At 44.5% G+C, this 23,749-nt stretch overlaps 1 protein-coding gene across 1 annotated transcript in view; it reads left to right on the plus strand.

Annotated features, from left to right (window-relative positions):
* The first annotated feature begins 209 nt into the window (after positions 1-209).
* LOC147888282 (uncharacterized) overlaps positions 210-23,749 on the plus strand; it is an 87,042-nt gene continuing 63,502 nt past the window's right edge. Inside the window, exons 1-8 of the mRNA XM_087393311.1 lie at positions 210-338; positions 662-733; positions 3,436-3,743; positions 4,554-4,675; positions 4,820-4,914; positions 15,671-15,775; positions 16,042-16,288; positions 16,472-16,544. Of these exons, the coding sequence (XP_087249437.1) occupies positions 210-338; positions 662-733; positions 3,436-3,743; positions 4,554-4,675; positions 4,820-4,914; positions 15,671-15,775; positions 16,042-16,288; positions 16,472-16,544 (1,151 nt within the window). The remainder of the gene's footprint in view (positions 339-661; positions 734-3,435; positions 3,744-4,553; positions 4,676-4,819; positions 4,915-15,670; positions 15,776-16,041; positions 16,289-16,471; positions 16,545-23,749) is intronic.

A 23,749-nucleotide genomic window follows, 5' to 3' on the forward strand; every position in this document is an offset into this window, starting at 1 on the left:
CAACAACATTGTATCGTCCCACTCGAAGCTTCTTCAATAGTGAAGCTAAAGCTTAGTCGCTCGTGCAACAGCATTGTGATGGATACAAGCTCAATCTCATGAGTATAGGGAAGCTAGGATGTCCCCCCAAACGTACTAGCTCTCGATGTGATCTCTACCTCTAAGTGGCCACTCAGCCACTAATGTGTTTTAAACTGGGGTTACATTAAATGACTTTGACTTTAATCGTTGACGGTCTACCTTACACTTTATCAGAACACTCGACCTTCCAGTGCAGCTGCTGTTTGCTCCAAAACGCTTTAGTCATCAAAAACACCCCATTTTGCTGCGAATTTCAGGTAAAGCCTCTCAAGCTCCTTGGTGTCTCCTCCTCTCCTTGCCCCAGCTTCCCCTTCATCCAATCTGCTCGCACATCTATTATCTCTGCCACTCGGCGCTCCAGTTTTGATATTGTCGCAGCTTGCATACACCACCACGTAGTTTCGAAGACATTGACGATGTTTCTGTGCAGCATGCCCTTCGTTTCCTCATCAATAGCGTGTTTGGCACTTGGATTCTTTATGATGGAGGCATGCACTGCACAAGACCTTCGCGTTGATATTAATGGTGGTAAAGCAAACGTTGCGGTGGTGGGGAATTTGACTACTTAAATCTGGTCCAGGTAGCGATCGACTTGTACTGTCAGGAGCCTCGATACCTTCCAAGAGAATATGCGATAGCGGAAAAGATGCAGGTATGGGTAGGATGATAGAGATGAAAAACGATGCCCAGATAGCATGTTAAACATGAACTGCATGACGAAGAGGAAAATGATGCTAGTCACACCCCAATTACTCGATACAGATCGGGGCCAGCCTAAAGAAGTGCAAACCGGGCTCAACTGTTGGGTAGGATGATAAAGATGAAAAATGATGCCCAGATAGCATGATAAACATTTGAACTGCTTGACAAAGAGGAAAAAGTAATGCAAGTCACAACCCAATTACTCGGTACAGATCGAGGCTAGCCTAAAGAAGTGCAAACCGGGCCTCTCAGTTGAGCATTTGGCACCTGACTTGCATAGAGGAAGTCTTTTGTACCTCCCCCGGACAGTTCTGGTCATATTGCCTCCGTCTTTGGAGTTTCACCGTAGCCTTTTGTGTTGCATTTTGTTCTATATCACTTTTTGGGCATCAGCCGTGTTGTGAACAGTTTGTAGGAAGGTTAGTAATCAATTGCAGCGTTACTTTTGTTTTGTAATGTAAAGTGTGTAAAAGTAGCTTGCTCTCATGAGTGTTGATTATATCGACTCTTTTCTCGTAACAAATTAATCCATTTATCAGCTCATTTCATTGCATTTTACTTTTATTCGTATACTGACATTTTGTGCGAATTAGTACTTATCATACTGGCCGGCTGCACATGATGACAGAGCTCGACGTGTTTATTGGCTTTTACCATCTTCTTTGTGGTGACTAGCGCTCACCATCTATGGTGCTTGACTACTTTTGACATCCTTATGCTTTGGTGTTCAAAGCAGTCAGCATCGTGGTGACAAGGTGTTGGAAGCAAGTACATGTGGTGGATCCCATGAGCGATGAGCTTGATTAGATGTTCCTAGTTCAATATCATTGGATCCATAGAGCAACATGTTGTACAAGACTGCGATAGCTCCACACACCTACAGGGACTTACATTTCCACTTGATAGTTCTATGATTTCAATGGCTAGGATGCCCATGTCAGGTCCAGTGACTTGACCTTTGGGACATGTTAATGTTGAGTGTTGCATGGTTTCTAGGGTTTACCCAGCCCCTTACTAGGCCTTTCACATGAGCAGGGTAGTGATAGATTCATGGTCCCAAGTGATATCTTGTTCTGGTGAACTCCAAAGTTTGGCTTTTAAGAAGGGATAATTAGATGTAGGGTCATAGGGAAGTTTCTAAGTTTAAGTCAACCTTGACCATGTGGAAAATTTTATATCATTCTATAACTTAAACCGAGTTAATCTGGGTGACACATGCCATTAACCTTGGTTGAATGACTATTGCTATTCTTGCATTTTCCTCCTTGCTTTGACTGGATTAAGGAATCCATTGTTGTATAGCCCTTCTCCCTAGTTACCGGCACCTACTTCTGGGATACCGTGGGCAGGTAGTTGGGGTCCTGAGAGGCAGGCTGCATAACAGCCAGCATTTTCTTTTGGTTAGTGCCTCTTTGATAGCCTATATTGATTTGTTCAGGTTTCTAAGAGACGGTTCTTTTCTACGTGTCTCGATTCCATGGGAAACAACCAGAAGAACTCTTCCACACCACGAAGAAAATGGATAGATCCTAAGAGACTTCAAAGGAAGGATTGTGCATTTAGTGTGAGGAGCTCAACATTCTTTGAGAGCCGACGGTGGTGTTATATGGGAATTAGATTGGCCAAGAAGGTGTTTGGAAAAGAGACAACAAAGGTTGGAATTGTTAATGATGAAGATAACAAGGGGATTCAGCAGCCCATGTGCTCCTGAAGTCGTGAGGACACGTGGGGACACAGCTGGCTTTGTTCTTTTATGATGAAGGAGCTGCCATCTCCATCGAAACATGGTGAGAACATAAGTGTAACGTTGCTTACTAATTTATTTTTATCGCATGTGAGGACCTTGATGCAAAAATTACCTTCTGGAGTGGTGAGCAAAAAAACTTTTGGGGGTTGCTGAAATTTTGTTCACAAACACAAACAGATCTATCTAATTAATCAGTCTAGAAAGCCTTGCGCCTTTCACGACATCGTAAATCTCCGTGCAGTACTCGCCTCTTTGCAAGAGCTTGTCATCACACATTCACAGCTTCCTCATTATCATCTCATATACCAGCAGGGGTTTTTTGGCTCCTGGTCTCCCCCTCACCTAGTAGCCCTTCCCTCTACTATCCCTGCCTTGAGCCACATCCAGCAGATCTTGCACTCCCTTTGGATGGTCTTATTGTGCTCAATGGTTGCTGAGTCCCGCCTCAGGGGAGCCACATCCAGCAGATCTTGCACTCCCTTTGGATGGTTTTATTGTGCTCTATGGTTGCTGAGTCCCGCCTCAGGGTAGCATTCTTCTTTTACAATTTGTTTTCTCATTCATTCCATGATCCAAACACAATATGCCCTAGAATGGCACTACGCCTCTTCTAGAAGCTGCTTTTGGTCATTGTACCCTGACTTTCTGTGGTGTCCGATAGATAATTACATGGCTCTAGCAGACATTAAAGTATGTTTTATTTCATGGTTGGCTTCTTGCACTGTCTATTACAGTCTGGTCTGAAATATCCACAAATATCTCACATCGAAGTTGAAATTCAGCTGGATCAATCATGCATTGTATAAGTCTACAGCATACTTGTGCCTCATTTCATACAATAAGACTTCATTGCAAATGCCATACTGATGAGTGAAATTTATTTTTCATGTCGAGACCTTCAACAGGCTTATCAAATGGATGAAAAAATGGAACGTGTGCTGCTTCTGGCAATAGCAGTGGGTATTGCAGCTGGGACAGCAGCGGCAATGACTTCTTTTGTCTTCCCTTATGCTGTCAATGCTGCGTTCACTGCTTTGCAAGCCAAGAGAAAGAAAGAACATAGAGAGCATCGGCATCGCTCAAAGATTGACAAATCCAAAAAGTCATCCACCAAACCAAAAGAACATCAGACTTACAGAGATGTACTGCAACAGTCCTTGATGGATTGGAAGGACATCAATGTTTCATTTGATGATTTTCCTTACTTTTTGTCGTAAGCATTTTCCTCTCCTTGTAAATAACAAATAAAAGTGTTTTTTCCTTTGGATGTTGTATTGATGCTTGTCTGTATAATAAAATCTCTGATTTCTATCACATCATTAGTTCTTGAAAATGTGGATCATGAATTTTTGCACACTATTGTTTACCAAGGCCAGAGATGTGTGCCTTACAATTCTTTTTTAGTTGGCTATTTTTTCCAAGGAGCTTAAGTTATCTGAGCCAAAGGGATGATAGTGTAGTGGTTCAAGGCCCTCACCATAACTGTGGAGTTGTAGGTTCAAGTCTTGCAGCTGCTGAGGTGGTAGCAATTGCCCACATTTTGAAGCATTTATTGTGGGATTATGAGCTGTTTGCGCTTCTTGAGGTGCAACATGGTCCCCACTGGAGAAATTCTGGAGGTACCCGCGCTTGCAGGGGAAGCGGGCTCCTTAATTCCTCTGCTAATTGGGGGAGTCTGTTTTGATTAAAAAATTCAAAATAATGAGGAGGAAAACATTCACACATTTAGAATGCCAGCTCAAGTGTGCTACATGGCAATGCAACTTAAAGTGATCACTGGCCATCATAATCCATTGCATGAAGTATGAATGACCAGTATACTAACAGCACCATGCCAGCTAGAATGATTCGTCATAGCAGCAAGTAAACCTATATTACCTATTTCAGCCTTACCTGATCTGCTCACTTTACATCTGGGTTGTTGAGATGTTTTGGTAAAACTAATGTGATGTATGTATATATGTGTTTTTGTTATCGCTTCAGTTTTTCTCATCAAGTTTTCACCTTATCTTGTGAAAAACAGTGAGAATACAAAAACAGCCCTCTTAGACTCTATGTATATCTATTTGAAGCGTCCTGAATACATCAAGTACACGGCAAATCTGGCATCTGTCAGCCCCCGCATACTTCTCACAGGACCTCCGGGTGTGTAAGAAATATGTTTTGTATATGTTTTGGGTGTAATCTACTTTTGTTGGAACTAATTGTCATTGTTCTGATGGCTGCATTAGTCCATTTTAATCAGTACTTGTTGCACATCTCTAAGAGTGAGTAGGTTGCAACTTGCAGGCTCTGAAATTTGTCAGGAACTCTTAGTGAAGGCTTTGGCTCGGCAGCTACAGGTCAACTTGTTAGTGCTGGATAGCACAAAAATGCTTCTTGATGTATGCCACTCCAGTCATCTTGTCTTAGTATAATACTTTCATTTCTTTCTAGATATGGAGGATCTCTAGTGCTGCTGAAATGCAAAATACAGTTCTTTTGAAGTGAATGGATATATGGATAATTCATGTGTATGAATTGGACTCTCTTGTTACGTCAGTTAAAACTATTTTTTCACTCGTAAATGAGAATAGGTTTATTCTTGGTCATGGGCAAGTCTGACAGTATGGCTTCGATACAGTGGTCTGAGATACAACATATCATAATTATATTTGTTGATATCTACATGCGAGAGTGCCAATTGTGAACACATAATCACCTGATGCATTTTCCAAAATGGCTGCTGCTTTGTGAGAACGCTCCCTGATGATGTGCTGGATTCTTCTACATTTTTCAGTAAGTTGTAGGTTACACTTTGCAAGGAAAAAAGTGTATGTTATATCATGTTCAAGAGGGCAGTCCCTGCTCAAAGGAGTTCTTTAGATGCCCCACAGATTGTAGCCATCCTCTATTTTTTCAATCCCATGCATTGTAATCCTTCATTGCTGTAATGAATGTACCAAGTCAATGGTTAGCACTAGGGCTTATCTTAGCAAGAGAGGGCTAAAAAGGAGGATATGGGCTCTTTTGTACCTATCATTGGATTTAACTGCTTATCCCTCTTAGTCCCGTCTCTCTCTCTCTCTCTCTCTCTCTCTCTCTCTCTCTCTCTCTTCCAATGAGGAACACGGGCCTCTCTCTCTCTCTCTCTTCCAATGAGGAACACGGGCCCCCCAACGTAATTCAAGGAGTGAATTACGCAGATGGAAGAGCACTATCCCAAGGATAATGAGGATATGATACTGGGATGTATGTTGCAGGACTATGCCCACACTTGGCTATGTGAGAGACTCATCATATAGACCAACCATGTGGGATCAGTTTAAAAGCTGATGGTGACCACATTTGTGTCCCTATGCATCCTGTGCACAAATAAGAGGTTGTCGATCGTCAATTTGTCAATTGAATGCATCACCTAAATTTCAGTTCTCCAAGCTATCGCACAATTACTAATTGCTGGCCTCTTATCTCTTTTGCTGGATCGTCACAGCCTGAGGAGGCTATGAGCCTCAGCTCTGATACCAATGCAACAAATCAGAGGTCGTCAGTCGTCAATTTGTCAATTCAATGCATCGCAAAGATTGTCAATTCTTGCTGGTTGTCAATCTCAGAAACTCTCTCTCTCTGCTCCCCAAATGAGGAGAGCGTGGGGGAGGGAGACACAGGGCTGGATATGGCTAGAGAAGAAAGAGAGAGGGGGCTGCCGCATGGGCAGCACCTCATACCTGGCGGTATGGAGCCACAATGGAGGACAGCAGCGTGGATCAAACCCGGGTGTCATTATACGGCCCAGTATGAAGATGCACACGTGGCTGGAAGGCCAGACAGGAGGCACCTTGAATGGACAGGGGCTGCAGCCGGTTGGGGCAGCAATGGTGGCCTTGGATGGCCAGCCATCTGACCATAGGAGTGCCCGAGGTTGGGGCCCAATGAGGGCTAACCTTAGGGCGTGGCAACAGCACCACAAGGGCAGGTAGTAAGCCCTTATATAGGGCAGGAGAGCCAGCCAACCAGGCCGACCAGCAGGTCAGCTGGTTAGGGCTGTTCAAGCCTGCAAAAGGGCCTGCAAGAAGCGCCTCAAAAGGAGAGCCCCCCAGTTGGTTTCGGGGGGCAGCAAAGCCGGCCATAGGGCCTTTCTGATCGGTCAGTTTTGAGGGGGTTTCCCCCCTATAAAAGGACCCCCTTGGGGGGCATAACAACATCCAGCAGATCAGCAAATAGTGCAGCAGAAGGAGCAGCAAGAGCCTCACCTTTGGGCCTACATCCAGGAGGCAAAGCAGAGTTGTTGCAGATTGAGCTCACTTGGGGCTGAAGCCTAGGCTGTCTACTAGGGCAGCAAGATGCTGAGCTTTGTGGACGGACAGTCTACATATGCTCGAGGTGGAGCACGCGGGCTCAGAGATCTAGAGGTACCAGCAAACCTTTTGGTAAGATCAAATGATCACATCCTGGTGGGACTTTTGGATTGTGTCCATAGCTTTGGAGGGAAATATATTCTTTTGGTGGATTTAATATCTGGCTTGGTTCACTGTCTATTTGCTAGTCTGCACAACACATCTATGTGAAGTACATTAAGGAAGGAAATTTGTGATTCCACCCACCCACCCAGCCACACACACACACACACACACACACACACACACAGAGTGAGCTCCTGGGTTATTCTATCAGTCTTCCGCGGTGCGTACCCTCTGTTGGTCGATTTCTAACATGATTTGCCCCTTCGTGTGCTCCTGGAATAACCACACACCTGTGGTATTGTCTTGCTCCATTCAGTCATTCTTGTGCATCCACAAGACGGTTGCTGGTCTACTCCTTGAAGTAGACTGGAATGCCCAAAGTTTGATCTCACTGAATGGAATGAATGTCCAAGTGAATGGGCCCTTTTATAGGCTGGAACCCCAACCTACTGCCCGACTTGGTCCATGAATTGGCTGACCAGTTCACAGATTGGACTGGCCTGCTCCAGCAGCCATTTGCTGCCCAACCTGGCTATGTGATAGCCTGCCAGTGGCCTGTTTCAGATCACACCTGTTCCAGGCCATTTCTAGACCCTTTACCTCGCCCAATCTGTCCTAGAATTTCCATGTGGCAGTCCAGCTTCTGCACACATGGTTCTGCTCTTTTCTGACTTCGACCAGGTCCATACAGCCTCTTCCGGAAGCTCCTGACTGATGCGCCACTTGCTAGCTCAATCGCCACTGTTAGATGTCGCTCTGATCTGCTCTTGATCCCAACAAGTGCATATAGCATTCCTACTACTTGATTTGCTCTAGACGCCTGATCTGATCACCAGACCTGCTCTGACTAGCTCCTGCTGTCTGCACACCAAGCATCAAATGGGTGTTTCCAAAGCCATAAGCATGACTTACAGAGTTACCTCTAGTCAATTAAAGAAGTCAAAGCCAAGAATTCTGATTGATAACAGGTGTTTATTGGTTTCTGACAGGATCAACAATGCATGCAAGATCCTCCTTAGTTGAGGGCAAATGATTAGAAGCTGAGGGGATGTCACGAGATGGTTTTTGTTGATTTATTTGTTCATGTGCCACCTAGAAATGCTCACAGAGGACCAGGATGGGTCAAGGGCACGAGTATGCATGCACTTGCTAACAATCAACGGGTAATTGTTTTGTTTGTGTTTTGTTTCAGGGAACTCGAGTTGTAAATTGCCCTTGTTTTAAGGGGAAAAGCCTTAAAAAGAATCAGCTTTTATAAGACTCCAGCTTTCCAAAAGCTAGCCAGATAAAGCTACGTGCCAGATTTTGGAGGGAAAAAGCATAGCTTTGCCCAAAAACCCCCAGCTTTGGGGGAAAAGCTCCAGTTTTAGGAAAAAGCCCCATTCTTAGGCCTTCTCTGTCTATTTAATGAAGGGCTTGCATGCTCTATGGCTCATTAGAGCTTGTATAGAGTCCTTTCTGCCAGTCAGAGCTCTCTTGTATCAAACCCTTGTTTGAAAGTAATAAAGCCTTTGGGGGGTCCAATCCTTATTTCTGGGCCCTAGTGTTGCACGTGGTGCTTCTCTCTCTCTCCGTCTTCCTCTTCCTATCGCAAATTCATGAGATGAATGGTGGACTTTTCAGTTGTCCGTTGCGATCGTTCTTGTGTTCATGCGAGGATTGCTTTGGTATATGCATATTTGCTGCGTGGAAGTATCTCTGGTTTCTTACATGGCTCATGATGAGTGGACATTTGTTGGTCAATTTTAGATTGCAAATTCTGAATTTGTACGATTGGATATATTCTAGTCTTACAAAGGTATCCATATTTAGAATGCAAGTCAGCCTGGTATTTTGACAATGGTGCTTCTAAGCACATTACCTCATGCAAATCTCTATTTCAGTCCTTGAATCATGCTCCACATAGGGGCATTGTCACTTGTGCAAATAATGCATATCTTGTTGCATATGACAAACAGGCTGTTTCAGAAGCACATGCAGTTGCTGAATCTGTCATTTTAGATACACATTTGTGGCGTAGGAGATCGGGACATCTCAATTATGGTAGTTTGGTGAAAATGCATTCCAAGGACATGGTAGTAGATCTCTCACCCATGCATGCACTTAAAAAAAAAGTCTGTGAGGGCTCTACTTATTGGGTAAAATGCATTGGTTTTCATTTCCCAAAGATGAGACTATTGTATCTCGTGCATAGTGATGTATGCAGGCTGATGTGCGGGCAATATCACTTGGAGGCTATTTATACATTGTCACCTTTGTGGATGATTTCACCAAACATACTTGGATTTTTCCTTTGAAGTTCAAGTCTGATGTTGTCTCTGGTTTCAAGCACTTTCTTGCCAGGGCTGAGAACGAGCGTGGAAACAAGTCTTGATCCTCTGCACTGAGAGGGAGGGCGAGTATATGTCCTGTGAATTATCAGATTTCTTCGCAGCCCGGGGCATAAGACATCAGTTATAGTGCCATACACTCTCCAACAAAATGGAGTCGTAGAGCAGAAGAATAGGACATTGATGGAAATGGCCAGTTGCATGTTTAAGGGGAAGCCTTTGCCCAACACTTTTTGGTTGGACGCAATTATGTGTACGAATTATGTGCTCAATAGAGCACCCACACGGGCATGGAAGAGAGCATTACTCCTTATAAAGCATGGGACGGGCCGGAAGCCAGTGATTTTACACATGTGAGTGTTTGGGTCCTTGGCATGTGCACATGTTTCCTCTCAGCTGAGCCATAAGCTGGAAGTTAAGGTCGTCAAATGCATCTCATTGTCTATAGCTTTTAGAGCAAAGGATACATGTTGTATCAGCCTAGCACACGTGGTTTTTGCTGAGAATGCCGCTTTCCCTTGGCTGGACTGGAAAAAACAGCTATCAGTAGCAAGCTCTGATGTGTTTGATTCCTTGCTGCCCCTCTTTCAGTCAACAGCAATTTACAAGCTCGTCACGATGCCAATGTTCAGCTTTATTTGCAGCCACTTGATGATCATGCTATTGAACAGGCAGTACCATGATGGTCTTGCCAATGTTCAGCCTTATTTGGAGCCACTTGCTGATCATGCTATTGAACAGGCAATTGCAGAGGAGAGGGCCTCATTAGACAACAGAAAACAGTCCCAAGGTGGCTCTTGGAGACTTGTAGGGACAAGAAGCAATCTGAGCCCTTGGCTGCCCGCAACAGAGGTTGTTAGAAACTGATGCATGGCAATTTGCTTGATGTTGCATTGATTGCCATTGCTTGCAATGAAGAACTCGTGTCATAAGGATGCATTTGATCGCAAGGAATGGATGGATGCCATAAAAGCTGAACTTGATTCCATTCATGCAAATGGCACATGGGAGTTATGTGACTTGCTAGCAGGCAAGCGTGCCCTAGGCACTAAATGGGTGTCATGTGCATGTTAGGGCAAAGCAGGCAGATACGGGCTCGAGTGCTATTCGTGGGAACAAGGGTCAGCAGGATTGTTTTTCGCTTTCTTGCTTTCAGCTTTTCTTGGTGCTGTGCGCGCTTTTCTTGGTAGGCACTCTTCCTTGAGGCTATATAGGGAGGGCTAGAGCCATAGTTGCACACACCAGGAGTAGAGCATGGATCTACCAGCGCAAGATTTCACCAGGCGGTATGGGACGGGGTGAGGTATGGCTTGCAGGGCTGGCAATTCCCATGAGGCCGTCTAGCTTGTGGCTTGGGGGGATGTTCGGATTCTATGGATTCAAGACCCGTGAGCATCTTGGTTGGGTGGCGAGTTGTCTGCAAAGGATTCTGGTGTGGTAGACTAGGGTTTCGATAGGGTTAGAACTTGCGGGGCCGTGTCATTTGGTATCAAAGTTGCCCTATCGTGGATGTTCTTGATTATGGTTGAAGGGTTGCGAGGTAAGCATGAGTGGAGAATTCTAGGTATGGAGACACTCTATCACAAATGCAAGATTCCCAAGTATGCTGCTAGCACTTGCTCTGCTCCTCTGCCAAGCCCTGAATGATGTGATGATCTGCTACAAGATGCTCAAACAAGGAGTGAAGGGGGGCCTATATATAGCTCCTCACCCTCCTCTAGTCGGCTGCAGCATGCAAGCCGACTCACTGCCCTATGAGGGCCGACTCAGGTCCCGGGGGACCAAGCCCCCTCTGCCCTCTATAGAGGGCTGCCCGAAGGGCCGACCACTGCTCGTAGCAAGCCTCCAAAAGATTCGACTGGCTTGCCTACTCTCCACGCCCTATTAGGGCTGCCCACAGAACCATAGGGGCTGACCTCCTGTTCCACCTGAGCCAACAGCAGCGCCTAGGGCCCACTTGCCTACACATAGGCTCATGGGGGTGCTGGACTACTGCATATATGCTGCCCCACAGATGGTCACACAAGCACACCACATAGGTGTCTCTATGAGAGCTCGAAGGAACCTCTACCCTACTCTACCCTCACAGGGGCGGGCACATCCACAACAAAGGCCCTCACTTAATCTACCCTAGCCTCACATTGGGCCGGTACACCCACAAGCAAGGTCCTCTCTCTCTATGGTGACATCAGGAGATGCTGACTTCCAACAAGATTATGGCTTCCCATGCCACCATAATACACCATGCACTCACGTGGTATGATTACAACACTAGTATGTGGATCTGTCGCGACTATAAATAGTAAATACAAATGGCCAACCAAAAAACCACAAAGTGGGAAAAAAAACTTTCGAAAAGTATAACTCAATTGGAAATTAGGGAATACACAACATTTGTGCACTTATAAACTTGCCTAACTAGCATCCTAGTCGAAGCATCTATCTATGCCCATCAAATCTTTGGACCCTTAACATTAGACCCTTTCAATCACATCCACAAGCAAGTAGGAGGTAATAAGAGTCCAAGAGCGATTGAGTACAAATAAAGGCCGAGATGCCTAGAGATCAAGTCCGAAATCTCTTATGCTTATAAACATGGTGTTGACGCAATGATTCTAAAACACAAGCACAACACTTGGTATAGTGGGATCCTTCAGCCACATACTTTTGTTTTTGAGGAGTCTTATAATATTGAAGAGATTTCCAAAGCTCGTCTCCCAAATTCTCCATCTCCTGAAGGACAGCTTTCGGTCGTCGTGGAATGAGTTTTGTCATTTCATCCTCCAAACCACAAGACAATAATCCAACGAAGGAGTCTTGTTATTTTGGTGGCTTTCCATGATACCTTTCCAACGAAGGAGACTTTTTCATTTGACAGGGATGTTACTTTTTGACCAGGACTTACTTCTCATCGGATGTTTCTGAGCAGCTGGATTTCTTTGTAGGATTTTCCTTGAATCTATTGGTTTCGACCAATAGTGAATCGTTTCTAGTAAGCTGACTACTTCTTCTAAGTTTTTATGAGCTCAGGAGTGAGCTCTTTGAGGAAGGGAAGTATGTCATGTGCACGCTAGGGATAGGCAGGCAGATACGGGCTAGAGTGCTATCCGTGGGAACAAGGGTGAGCATGATTGTTTTTCGCTTTCTTGCTTTTTTATTTTCTTGGCGTGTTTGGACACTCTTCCTCGAGGCTAAATAGGGAGGGCCAAGGCCATAGTTGCACACACCCATCCAGGGAGGAGCAGAGCGTGGATCTACCAGCGCAAGTTTTCACCAGGCGGTATGGGAGGCCAAGGGTGAGGTATGACTTGTAGGGTTGGTAGTTCCCATGAGGCTCTCTAGCCTGTGGCTCGGGGGGATGCTCGGATTCTATAGGTTCAAGACCCATGAGCATCATGATTGGGTGGCGAGTTGCCTGCATAGGATTTTGGTGTGGTGGACCAGGGTTTCGATAGGGTTAGATCTTGCAGGGTTGTGTCAATGGGTTTACAAGGTAAGGTGGAAGCAGTGTAGACCGCTACAAGCCCGTCTTGTTGCAAAGGGCTATGCACATCAACATGGCATTGACTTTGAGGAGACACTTCACATCATTTGATGTATCATTGCCATTCCATCACATAGGCACTGGGAGGTTCACCAACTTGACATCAAGAGAACTTTCATTCACGGTGATCTACTTGAAGAAGTCTATGTCAACCAACCTCTAGGCTTCGAGGTTGAAGGTTGTGCACATCAGGCTTGCTGGCTGAAAAAGCCCCTCTATGGTTTGAAGCAGGCACATCCCGGGCATGGTATGCCAAAATATGTTATGCCTTGGATTTGAGAACAGCTCACAGAGGCCACTCTTTATGTCCAGAAGAGTGAATTAGATTTTTTGATTTTAATACTTTATGTGGATAACATGCTTATTACTAGGCCAGATACATAGCAAACCTCAGCTTTGTTTGCGATGTCAAATATGGGCAGGTTGCATTACTATGTTTGCATCCAATTTGCCAGGTTTGGGGGGATATACTGATGAGCGAATCCAAGTACATTGGACAGCTCTTACAATGCTTCTAGTTTGAGGATTGTAAGCTGGTCTCCACACCATTGGGGTGAGGCTCCGTTTGTCCTCTAAGGATGGAAGTGACCCATTTGATGCTACCCTTTACCAGCAATCTGTGGGCTGCCGTATCTACTTATGTCACACCAGGCCTGATCTGCAGTATGCCGTTCTCAGTTAAGGAGATTCATGCACAAGCCTAATACACAACATTGGTAGCTTTCACGACTAGTGACTGGGTTGGTTGTAATGACACTCGTGTGTACTTGACTTCTTTTTATCACATCGGATTCATTAGATGCATGGAAACAACATGCATGGGACCTCGAGCAAGGACTTGAGTAAATGTGCAACATGTGCGACACGCACAAAGCCAAAGAAGAATGCGCAACTCAAAGTGCTAATAGAGATGAAGTCACAAAAAAGCATATGGACATAGATGATGATGAAAGCGGAAGTAGCAAGCCATCAAACACCACCGGTAGCGAGTGTGGAGAAGCAAAAGAGACATCAAAGAAAGAAGAAGTGTCATGTGAAGACTTCACTATGGCGACACCATGACACTACTCCTTGGCATGAGTCCAGTGACGAAGGCAACGTGGGAAAGACTGTCATGAAAGTTGATGTCGCTTGATGTAATGCATCTTCAATCTCTTGACATTGTAACTTCTCATGCTGATAGCATGCTCGCCACTCTTCCTCGGTAAGTGTCGTTGTGTTGGACTTCTTGATGGTTGATAGTGATAATTTCCCACGTCCTTGTCATGATGCGGATCTTTAGTATGACCTATTTTTGATAGAACACACTTTCAAGACAGTTAAATATTTGCACGGTGTAAGCAAGAAATCACTATGAAAGGAAATACACGGAGATACAAGACTTATCTCGATTCGGTTCCCATAAAGCGGCTATTTATGAGTAAGGAAATACACGGAGACACAAGACTTATCTCGATTCGGTTCCCATAAAGCGGCTATTTATGAGTATAGTATCTTTGTGGCCTCTTAGACTCACATGATTCCAACGAGTGCGTCCGCGTCGCAAAGTATTAAGCAAAGCTCGTGTCCGGAGTTTGTCTCTGGCTCTCATGAACACTTGCTTAAGCCTTTAATATTTTTGCTTCCAAAATTATTGCTTCCTTGCTTGCACTTTTCCCCTTGAAAGATATCTTTATCACGAAAAATTACAGAGTATAGAGCAACAAAGTGACTTGATCTACTGGATAGTCACAATTGTGAAGCGTGCTTGGGCTAGAACAGTCCCGGGATGGGTGAACTCCCTGGAAGTTTTGAAAGCATAGGCTTAGCCTAGTTCATCCCCGCATCACTGGAGTTTTGTCTACTATGGCGAATCATGCTCGCCAACTTTTGCCTGATCAATTATTTCTCTCTGAATTCACAAAAAAACAATAATAATGAAATATTTCAAGCACAGAATAACCTTGGAATAAAATCGCCACAATTAATCAACCTTTCGGTATTTCAGTGACACAAAATCAATAAATCACAGATGGATGGTGTACACATGCGACACATGCCATGAAATGGTGAACCTCATGCCACACTTGCATACAATCGCACAGATGGTGCACACATGCCACACATACCATCATCGTGTAAGTGGTGTGCGCAATGCCACACACTCATACAGCCGTAGCTGTATATCCGGCCAAGTAGGAGCACACATGCATCACCATGAACAGCGAGCACACATGCATCAGTTGCGCTGCAAAACACAACAAAATGCTGGATCTCACTCAACTGAGTGCTGAAGGATTAAAGTAATGGGATAATTCCAATTCTCGTAACAACAAGTGATCTCAAAGAGGAGGGTTGGATTTGAAAATAGAGAACACAATGGCGCAAGAGGGTGAATATATTTTATGTCAGCACAGGTGAAGAAATAGTTTGCAATGTGTGATATGTGAAGTTCATGTGCTGCTGGTTAGCTTGTGATTGGCAGAATACTCTAGAAGGCTTTGTGCAGCCTATACACATTTGAAGTGAACCTTAATGGGTTTAACAAGATAAGTACGCATGCTGTACATTTTCTGCTTGCACTGCAAGGCCAGGTAATCTGGCCATCTCTTCCAAAACTAACCTGTCCACTGCTCTGCATGAATTGTGACATTTAAGACTGATCCATTGTGGAGGCTGCCCCAAACATGTCAAAGGTGCTTGAGCAAAGAGAAAATAGGATTAGTTAAAAATCGAAAGAGCAGGTGGCCTTCTTGTTTGTTGGTGCTTGGCAAGGTACTATAATTTTTGTCCCGTTCACCCTTCAAAGATTCAAGTTTGATTGCTCTTTAAACATGTTGCACAGATCAAAGATTTACAATCTGGAGGTGCCGAAAAGGTTGCCGAGCTATCTAAACCTTCTGGCGAGCAGAATGCAGAGACCAAAAGTAAAGTTGTGTCAAGTGATGTGGTGAGGTCACGTGAATGCCTAAAATCTTTTGGTTGATTGTCAGTTGCTTTCTGTCCTTGCAACATTTTCATTATTTTCAAAGATTATTTGTGAAGTTTAAATATAGCTAATAAATGCGTGAAGTTTGGTTGTTCTTTTTGCGAATATGAGATGACAACTTAACAGAGCTTGCCATGTGTTATTTGTATTTGTAAGCTCTTGTAAGCAATGCCTTGAACAATTTTTTTCATTTTTTGAACTGCTGTAACTGCTTGTTTATCTATTAGGCTGGGTCTGAGGATCATCAATCTGGACAAAGGTTGGAAGAGAAAGATGCTGATTACCCGAATGCCGCTAGCAGCTCCTGTGAACAAAAGGCTATTAATAAAAAGGGCCTAGATTGTGGAGGTAGTTCGCAGCATTCCACAGATGCTCAACCCGAAAGCTTGAATGCAAGAACCTTGTCAAGTGGTGGCACAAGTGCGTCGGTATCTGGAACCATTGTAGAGTCCTCAAAGCGCCATTTTAAGAGAGGTATACAGTGGGTCCTCTGCAGTTGATTTGTGCCAATTCAGAGCAAAAGAGGCTTGCCCAGTCTTTTGTTGTTTTAAAGGTGACTGCTCCATTATGTAATTATTTGTGCTATACCGATAGATCAGAGAGGTATTCCACAAAAAATTCCACAGAGATGACATACACGTTTTTTTGGGCTTGAAGGAGATAGGGTCAAATATGTGGGTTCAAGCAGCTCTGCAAATCTTTCTGTTTCAGGTCACCGAGGCTCTTCAGGGTATGTTCTTGCTCTTCAAGACTTTTTTCAAAGAGTGCTCTTGGTAGGAATGCTGCTCCCCTGTTGCATGCGTGAGAAAATGACAAGACCAAAGGACATGAATATAGTTAGGTTCAGTGCATGGCACGTACTCAAACCATTTGTTTAGAGCAATATGTCTTCTTGTGGCCTTTATGCTAAGTCTGTGAAGCAGTTTTGGTGTAACATAAAACTGCAGCATAGGGATCTATTTTCCATTCTGTGCTCTTACGTGGAAAAGCGTTATCGCACTGCTATCCTCAGACCAGTCAGGAGCTACAATTTTTACAGTTCCATAGTGATAACGGCTTGAGCTTTCACATCTGGCTTAACTAAAGAATGAATGAAATATTGTTAGTTGTAAAAAAATAGTTTGTTGACAGGCAATAATGGTGGAGAAAGAGAAAGTGAAGGTAGGACAAGAGAGATGGAGCCATTGGCTTCATGGTTGACTGGTTGGCGATAGTTCTTGGCTTCTTTTGGATTTATCGCTTTTGTCATCGATACTTTGATGCCAAATTCATTACCTCATCAACGTTTTTTGCTTTCACGCTTCATACTTCTTTGATGGTCATCACTAACCTAGACGATAAACCCCTTCAAGACAGCCCTCCTAGTGAAGGCACCCTGTCTTATCAGTGTATTCTTGTATTGATGAGGGTCTCTTCCTCGTGGTGTCTTTCCACAGTTTCCATGCAATTTTAATTTCCATATTTTCCTTCAAATTTTTTGCCAATTGAATTTTCTGGCTGCCTCTGAAGGGCTGGTTGCATCCTTCTTAATCCCAACCAGTTGAAGTTTTAAGGGCCTTATTGCATCTTGTTTCCTTTTTGAAGGTCTCTTGCATTGCCTTTTGAGGTTTGTGCCTGCTGACCATCTCTGACCATGCTTTTCCCTCTTTTGAATGTGCTTCCAACTCGGCATCCACTGGCTTCCATCTGCTTGGAGCTGTCTATCCCTTTGGTCGAGAGTTTTTAGACTTTTTCTAAGGCTTGTTTTCAGGTCTGCATTTTCTTTCGTCAAGGCATCTACTGTGGTTGCATCTGGGGCTCCATCCTCTCCCTTCTTGAGCCCTTCCCTAGCTTTATTCCATCTCCAATTTGATGGCTTTGATGTCAGAGGCCTGCCCATCTTGCTTTTTCTTCGATGCCTCTTTTCCTCTTTTAGGACATCAACCACATCCAAACATGACAAGCATATTTCCAATGCATCCTTGAACATAGTGAAACCTTCCTTCAATGCTGCGATAAAAGGGGAGGTGTTATCTGTGTCCATGATCTTCTTTAAAGCGCTCAAGCACCCCTGGCATCCTGGACTTGGTAGGCATTTTGCATGTACCCAAGAAAAGGAAAGAAATGACCGAAAGAAGGGGTTAAAATAGCATACTGTTTTATTAAACACAATAAAAACATCCCACTAGTTCTTATACCATGTGGGAGATCTCAACACGTATAGCTCTGAAGTTCAGACGACTTGTAAGAACAACAATGACCTTGCATCAATCACCAACGTCGAACACAAGTCATCTAATTTGGAATTTTAAACTGCTAGGATACTAGACACCACCAGAAACATTTCAGATCCGGAAAGAAAATCCAACACACACAATAGTACAGTCAAAATCCCATGTATAGATGCATAGAATCAAGTACAAAACTGTCCCAATAGTCTTGCTGCAAACAGCAGCCAGGTCCGTATGCTGCACCTACGTCCGTAGAGCTTTCCCTACTGTCACGTGTGGCTTCGTAGGCTTTAGTAGCGGATCTCGTTACTGGTCAATATGCTTACTGTCTATGCATGTTTGCTTTCCAAACAGGGTGTTGGTATGCATGCTAAATCAGGTTAGATTGCTGCCTCACATATACATTCTTTGTTGCTCTGCAACATCTATGCCTTCCATTGGAGGGATCTTATAGGGTTGTATGCCCCCCAAAATAGTCGACCAGGCCTTGGGTTTTATTGACCTGGAACAGGCTGACTCGCCCTCAAACTGACTTGATTGGGCCCTTGCTGTGCAGGGTTCTGCCAAATCCCATCTGTAGGCCACCCAACATGCATCCAGGTCTGTCAACGTGCTACCCTGACCCTCCTATGTAAGGCACCTATGCAGATTCCTTTCGCTGGGCTGAGCCCTACCCCCTTTGCCAGCCCTATGTGCTGGCCTGTGCAGCTGACATGGGTGACATGGCAGCCCCTCAATCCCTCCCCCCTACTTGGAAGACTTCCCCCTTGTCCTCCTCATATGGGGGGCTCAACAGGTGGGGAGAGTTGACCTCTACTTTCGAGTATCCACTCCCAATGAGCCACCGTGGGACACTACCCATTCTCCTGAAGAGATGCTTTATCAGCTCCAGTCAGAATCTCGAGGAACAAGTCGAAGAGGTTTGTCAGCTTCAGGTCCAAGTTCCTGCACTTCTGTACCTTCAGGTCGTGCTCCGCATCATACACAAACAACCGGAAAGAAGCTGGAACGTCGGTTTATTCACAGCATCAACCGTTGTGGCATTGTCAATCCAGGTCACGGATATGCTAGAGCTCTGGGATCACTCCTAGCTGCCTCTGGAACCAAGCTCTCATGGAGCTCCACTCATATCTAAATCCTGAACCTGCTACAGGGGCTTGTAATCCCTTGTGTTCCACGATGGGTAGGGTGTAATCCAGATTCTACTCCTGCAAAACCACGATTCGTTTGAAAGACGATGTTGGGGAGCTGGCAAGCTCACCAACCAAATAATTACCCTCCAAGCCACAAGTTAGCTGAGCACAGTGCCGTGCCCATGGCCACAACCCTCGTTCCCGTACCACATGAGTCCACAAGGCCAGGTGTAAATCCAGCTTGGCATAGATCTGCTCTATTGTCACTTGTTTCCCATCCCAAAGATCCCCACTATATAGACTCACCTAGGGCATTCCTATTCCAAGCGCACACATATATCCTCTCCACTTGGTGCACCTTTTTACCCTCTCTTGGGGCACATTAAAAACCACTTGCCCCTTGGCATTATTGCACATTTAGGTGCACCTAGGCCTTAGCACTCAGAACTATCTAGTCAATGCCATTCCGCCCTCACCTAGGACCTTGGCAGTTACTTCTCTTGACCATTTCAATTACGCACATTAACTATTACAAAAGTTGGTCATCTAAGAGAAAATGCCCACCGATCTATCCGAGGTCATGCTATCCCGGCCAGAGCATAACATTCCTTCCCTCTTCAAGCATCAGTGTCCTCGATGATGAAATCTGGGAACGCTCTCCGTAACTGGTATACGGATTCCCAGGTAGCTTCCGATAGAGGCTGACCATGCCATGCAACCAACACCATGGGTATCTTCCGATTTCGTATTTGCATTGTTCCTTGGTCCAGGATTCTTGTTGGCTGGCGCCTTGCAATATCCTCTATCTCTTGAAACAAAACCACACCTTCGATTAGTGAGTCACCTGTATGCAAAAATTTCTTTAAGCGCGAAACATGAAAAACCGGGTGCACCTTACACCCGTGTGGCAATTCTAATTTATAGGCTACATTGCCTATTCTCTTTAGAATTAACCACGGCCCACAGTATCGAGGTGATAACTTAGCACATTCTCCTGAAGTCAACGACTTCGAGTGCGAAGGAACTCTGAGAAAAACTTTTTCTCCTTTCTTAAATACTCTTATAGACCGATTTTCATCCGCATATATCTTGGCTCTATCCATAGCCTGGCGGATATTAGCTCTCGCAAGTGCTAGCATCTCCCGCATCTGAACTACAAAGTTCGCGGCACTAGGCACTTTCTGAGGTACTCCAACTATAGTTGGATTGGCTGGTCTATAACCATAGTTCAGTTCAAACGGACTGAACCCGGTAGAGGAATGTTTCCTATCATTGTAGGCAAACTCCAACAATGGCAACCACTTGTCCCATGTATGTTGCCTCAATGACACATATGCCCTCAGCATATCCTCTAAAGTCTGGTTGACTCTCTCCGTCTGACCATCCGTCTCAGGATGATCCCTACTACTCATTCCCAACTCAGTCCTTAGTGTCTCAAATACCGCTGTCCAAAAATGACCGGTAAATCTGACATCTCTGTCTGACACTATGGATCTAGGCAATCCATGCAGACGAAATATATGTCTAATGAACAAATCCGCCACTTGCGGGGCACTAACAGACTCTTTAGTCGGAATGAAGTGAGCCATCTTGGTTAGACGATCAACCACCACAAGGATAGAATTATACCCTCCTTGTGTTGCAGGTAGCCCTACAATAAAGTCCATGGAAATGCTCTCCCACTTACTTAGTGGTATCTCCAAGGGCTGTAAAAGTCCGGGTGGCTTCACCCGCTCGGCCTTACTTACCTGACACGAGAAACACCGTGTCACATACTCATTAATATGCTTTTTCATCTTTGGCCAAAAGAAATCTCGCTTCACGAGATCATAGGTCTTCTCGACACCTGGATGTCCCGCACACGGGCTATCATGGCACTGTCGAATGACTCTCAGCCTGAGATTATTCTGATCAGGTACTACAACCTTGCCATTTCTAACTAGCATACCATCCCTTATGGTATATCTTGCATAAGTTTGGCCTTTTCTGGATGCCAGGTCATCCTTTTCACTTTCCCCGGGTTTTAACACATGAGCCTTAGGCCATAAGCTCTGGACAAACTCGTCCACCTTTTGAGTTTCTCTGATCTCGGTCATTAGAGCACTCTCTAATACCGTGAAACTCAGGTTGTGCATAATGCGAGACAACGCATCAGCCACCTTATTGTCTTTTCCTCTTCGGTACCGAATCGTCAAATTAAACTCCTGCATGAGCTCTGCCCACCTAGCTTGGCGGCCCCTCAAGTCAGGTTGTTTACAAAAATGTTTCAGAGTATCATGATCTAAATCCACATAAAACTCTGAACCATACAAATAATGTCTCCATGTTTTCAAAGCATGGATAACAACATACAACTCCAATTCATGAGTTGGCGAATTCCTTTGAGAGGGAGAAAGCTTCTTGCTTTCAAAGGCTACTGGCCTTCCCTCTTGAAGGAGGACTGCTCCTACCGCAATGCCACTTGCATCGGTTTCCAGGAACAACGGTTTCTGGGGATCAACTATTTTTAACACCGGTCCTGTGACCACAGCTTGTTTTATGGTGTTAAAACTTTCCTATTGATTCTGTCCCCAAATAAAAGGTACTTTATTTGAGGTCAGATCAGTCAATGGCGATACTATTCCGGAATATCCTTTGATATGCCTTTATTCCGGAATATCCTTTGATATGCCTTCTATAAAACTGGACAAATCCCAAGAATGATCGCAACGCGGTCAGACTCTGAGGGATTGGCCAAGTTAGTATCGCAGCCACTTTCTTCGGATCCATTTCTACCCCCTGTGGAGTAATTATGAACCCTAAGTATTCAAGCCTAACCATACACAGTATAGTTTTCTTTTTATTCACATAAAGACTGGCTTTCCTCAAAGTACTGAACACTACTCTTAAGTGTTCATGATGTTCAGTAATACTTTTACTGAATATCAGGATATCGTCAATGAAATGTACTACGAACTTTCCGATATACGGACGTAGTAAATCGTTCATAAGCATGACGAAGGTCGCTGGAGCATTAGTAAGTCCGAAGGGCATTACCAAAAACTCAATGACCAAACCTGCTTCTAAAAGCGGTTTTATGCACATCCTCGGCTCTAATCCGGATTTGATGGTAGCCACACTTAAGATCTATCTTACTGAAAATCACGGCTCCATGTAATGCATCTAGCAAATCATCAATCCGAGCCATCGGATACCTATGCTTAACAGTGATATTATTCAATGCTCTGTAATCTATACAGAGGCGAAACGTATCATCCTTTTTCTTCTTTAATATCACTGGCGAAGCAAAAGGTGAGAAACTTGGTTGAATCTGCCCCAACTTGAGGTATTCTTCCAATTGTCTACGCACCTCCACTTCTTCAGTAAAACTCATTCGATAGGGAGGTCTATTTACAGGTTCTGCCCCCGGGATCAGTTCAATCTTATGTTGAACTTTCCGCTCTGGAGGTAACCCATAAGGTAGTTCATCCCTAAAACATTCAGAGAACTCCTCTGTTATAAGATTAGCCAGCTTGGCCATCTCACCACTTTGCGTAACATCAGTGCTAGCCGAAGACTCATCCACCTGCTCTACCGATGCTGTGCAAAGGAATAAAAGCTCTACTTGAGCCTTTCTGATTTCCATCACGGAAACCAACGGTCCTTGAGGTATATCTTTTTCACCTCGCAATACATAAAGCACATCATTCATCTTGAACTGATATACGTGCTTTTTCCAATCAATGGCTGGATTCTTCTTAGAATGCCATGCCATACCCAGGGCTATATCTGCATGAGCAAGCTTGATCATTTGAAAATCAAGCTTCTCAGCATAGTCCTGAATCTGGGTAACCCTTTGGTCCCATACTTCAGTTGAACTTCCATCGGCCATCCTGACTGTATACGCATAGTCAGATGGACTTGTCTTTAACTTCAGCCTCTTCACGAGCTTGGAGTTAATCACATTGTGACTTGACGCCGAGTCAAACAACACAATGACATCATGACTGGCCACTTGCCCTTTCATTTTAATTAACTCCGTATCATTAAAGGCCGTATACCCCGTTGCTGCGGGCTGAGATAGAATGTTATCAGGTGCACTCGTCACTAACTTAGCAACAGATACACATAACAAACAAGGTACTAACCTTTGAGAAGGTCCTGCCAGTTGCATCTGCATATGTTCCGCATTGGGACTCTCCTGCATTTCTACGTCGCATTCATATATTATCATATTAGCCGTGCGACGGTCTTTATTTAGTGGACAATCCTTCCACTGATGTCGCTGAAGGCAGCCGAAGCACAATCCTTCTTTTCTAGCTTTCTCTTTTTGTTCAGGGGTCAACGAGGACTTTGACCAAGCCCGGGCTGCCATTGGAGTTATTTTCCTTTTCACCCCAACGGTGGTACTTGTTTTTACTGGTCCCTCAACCGGCTTCACCTGCTTGGTTTGGCCACTTGGCTGCGAGACACTTGTCTTTGAAATCCATTTCCTCTGAAATCCCCCTTTTCTCGGGTGCTCATACTGAGTCCTTGCCTGCACAAATCCACCAGATCTGCCTCTGGCATCCTCATAGTTCAGGGCTACTGCTATAGATTCATCTAGTGTAGTC

Source organism: Dipteris shenzhenensis, chromosome 22 (genome assembly GCF_047967505.1).
Source record: "Dipteris shenzhenensis isolate YYH24624 ecotype China chromosome 22, Dip_SZ_1.0, whole genome shotgun sequence".
NCBI classification, from domain to species: Eukaryota; Viridiplantae; Streptophyta; class Polypodiopsida; order Gleicheniales; family Dipteridaceae; genus Dipteris; species Dipteris shenzhenensis.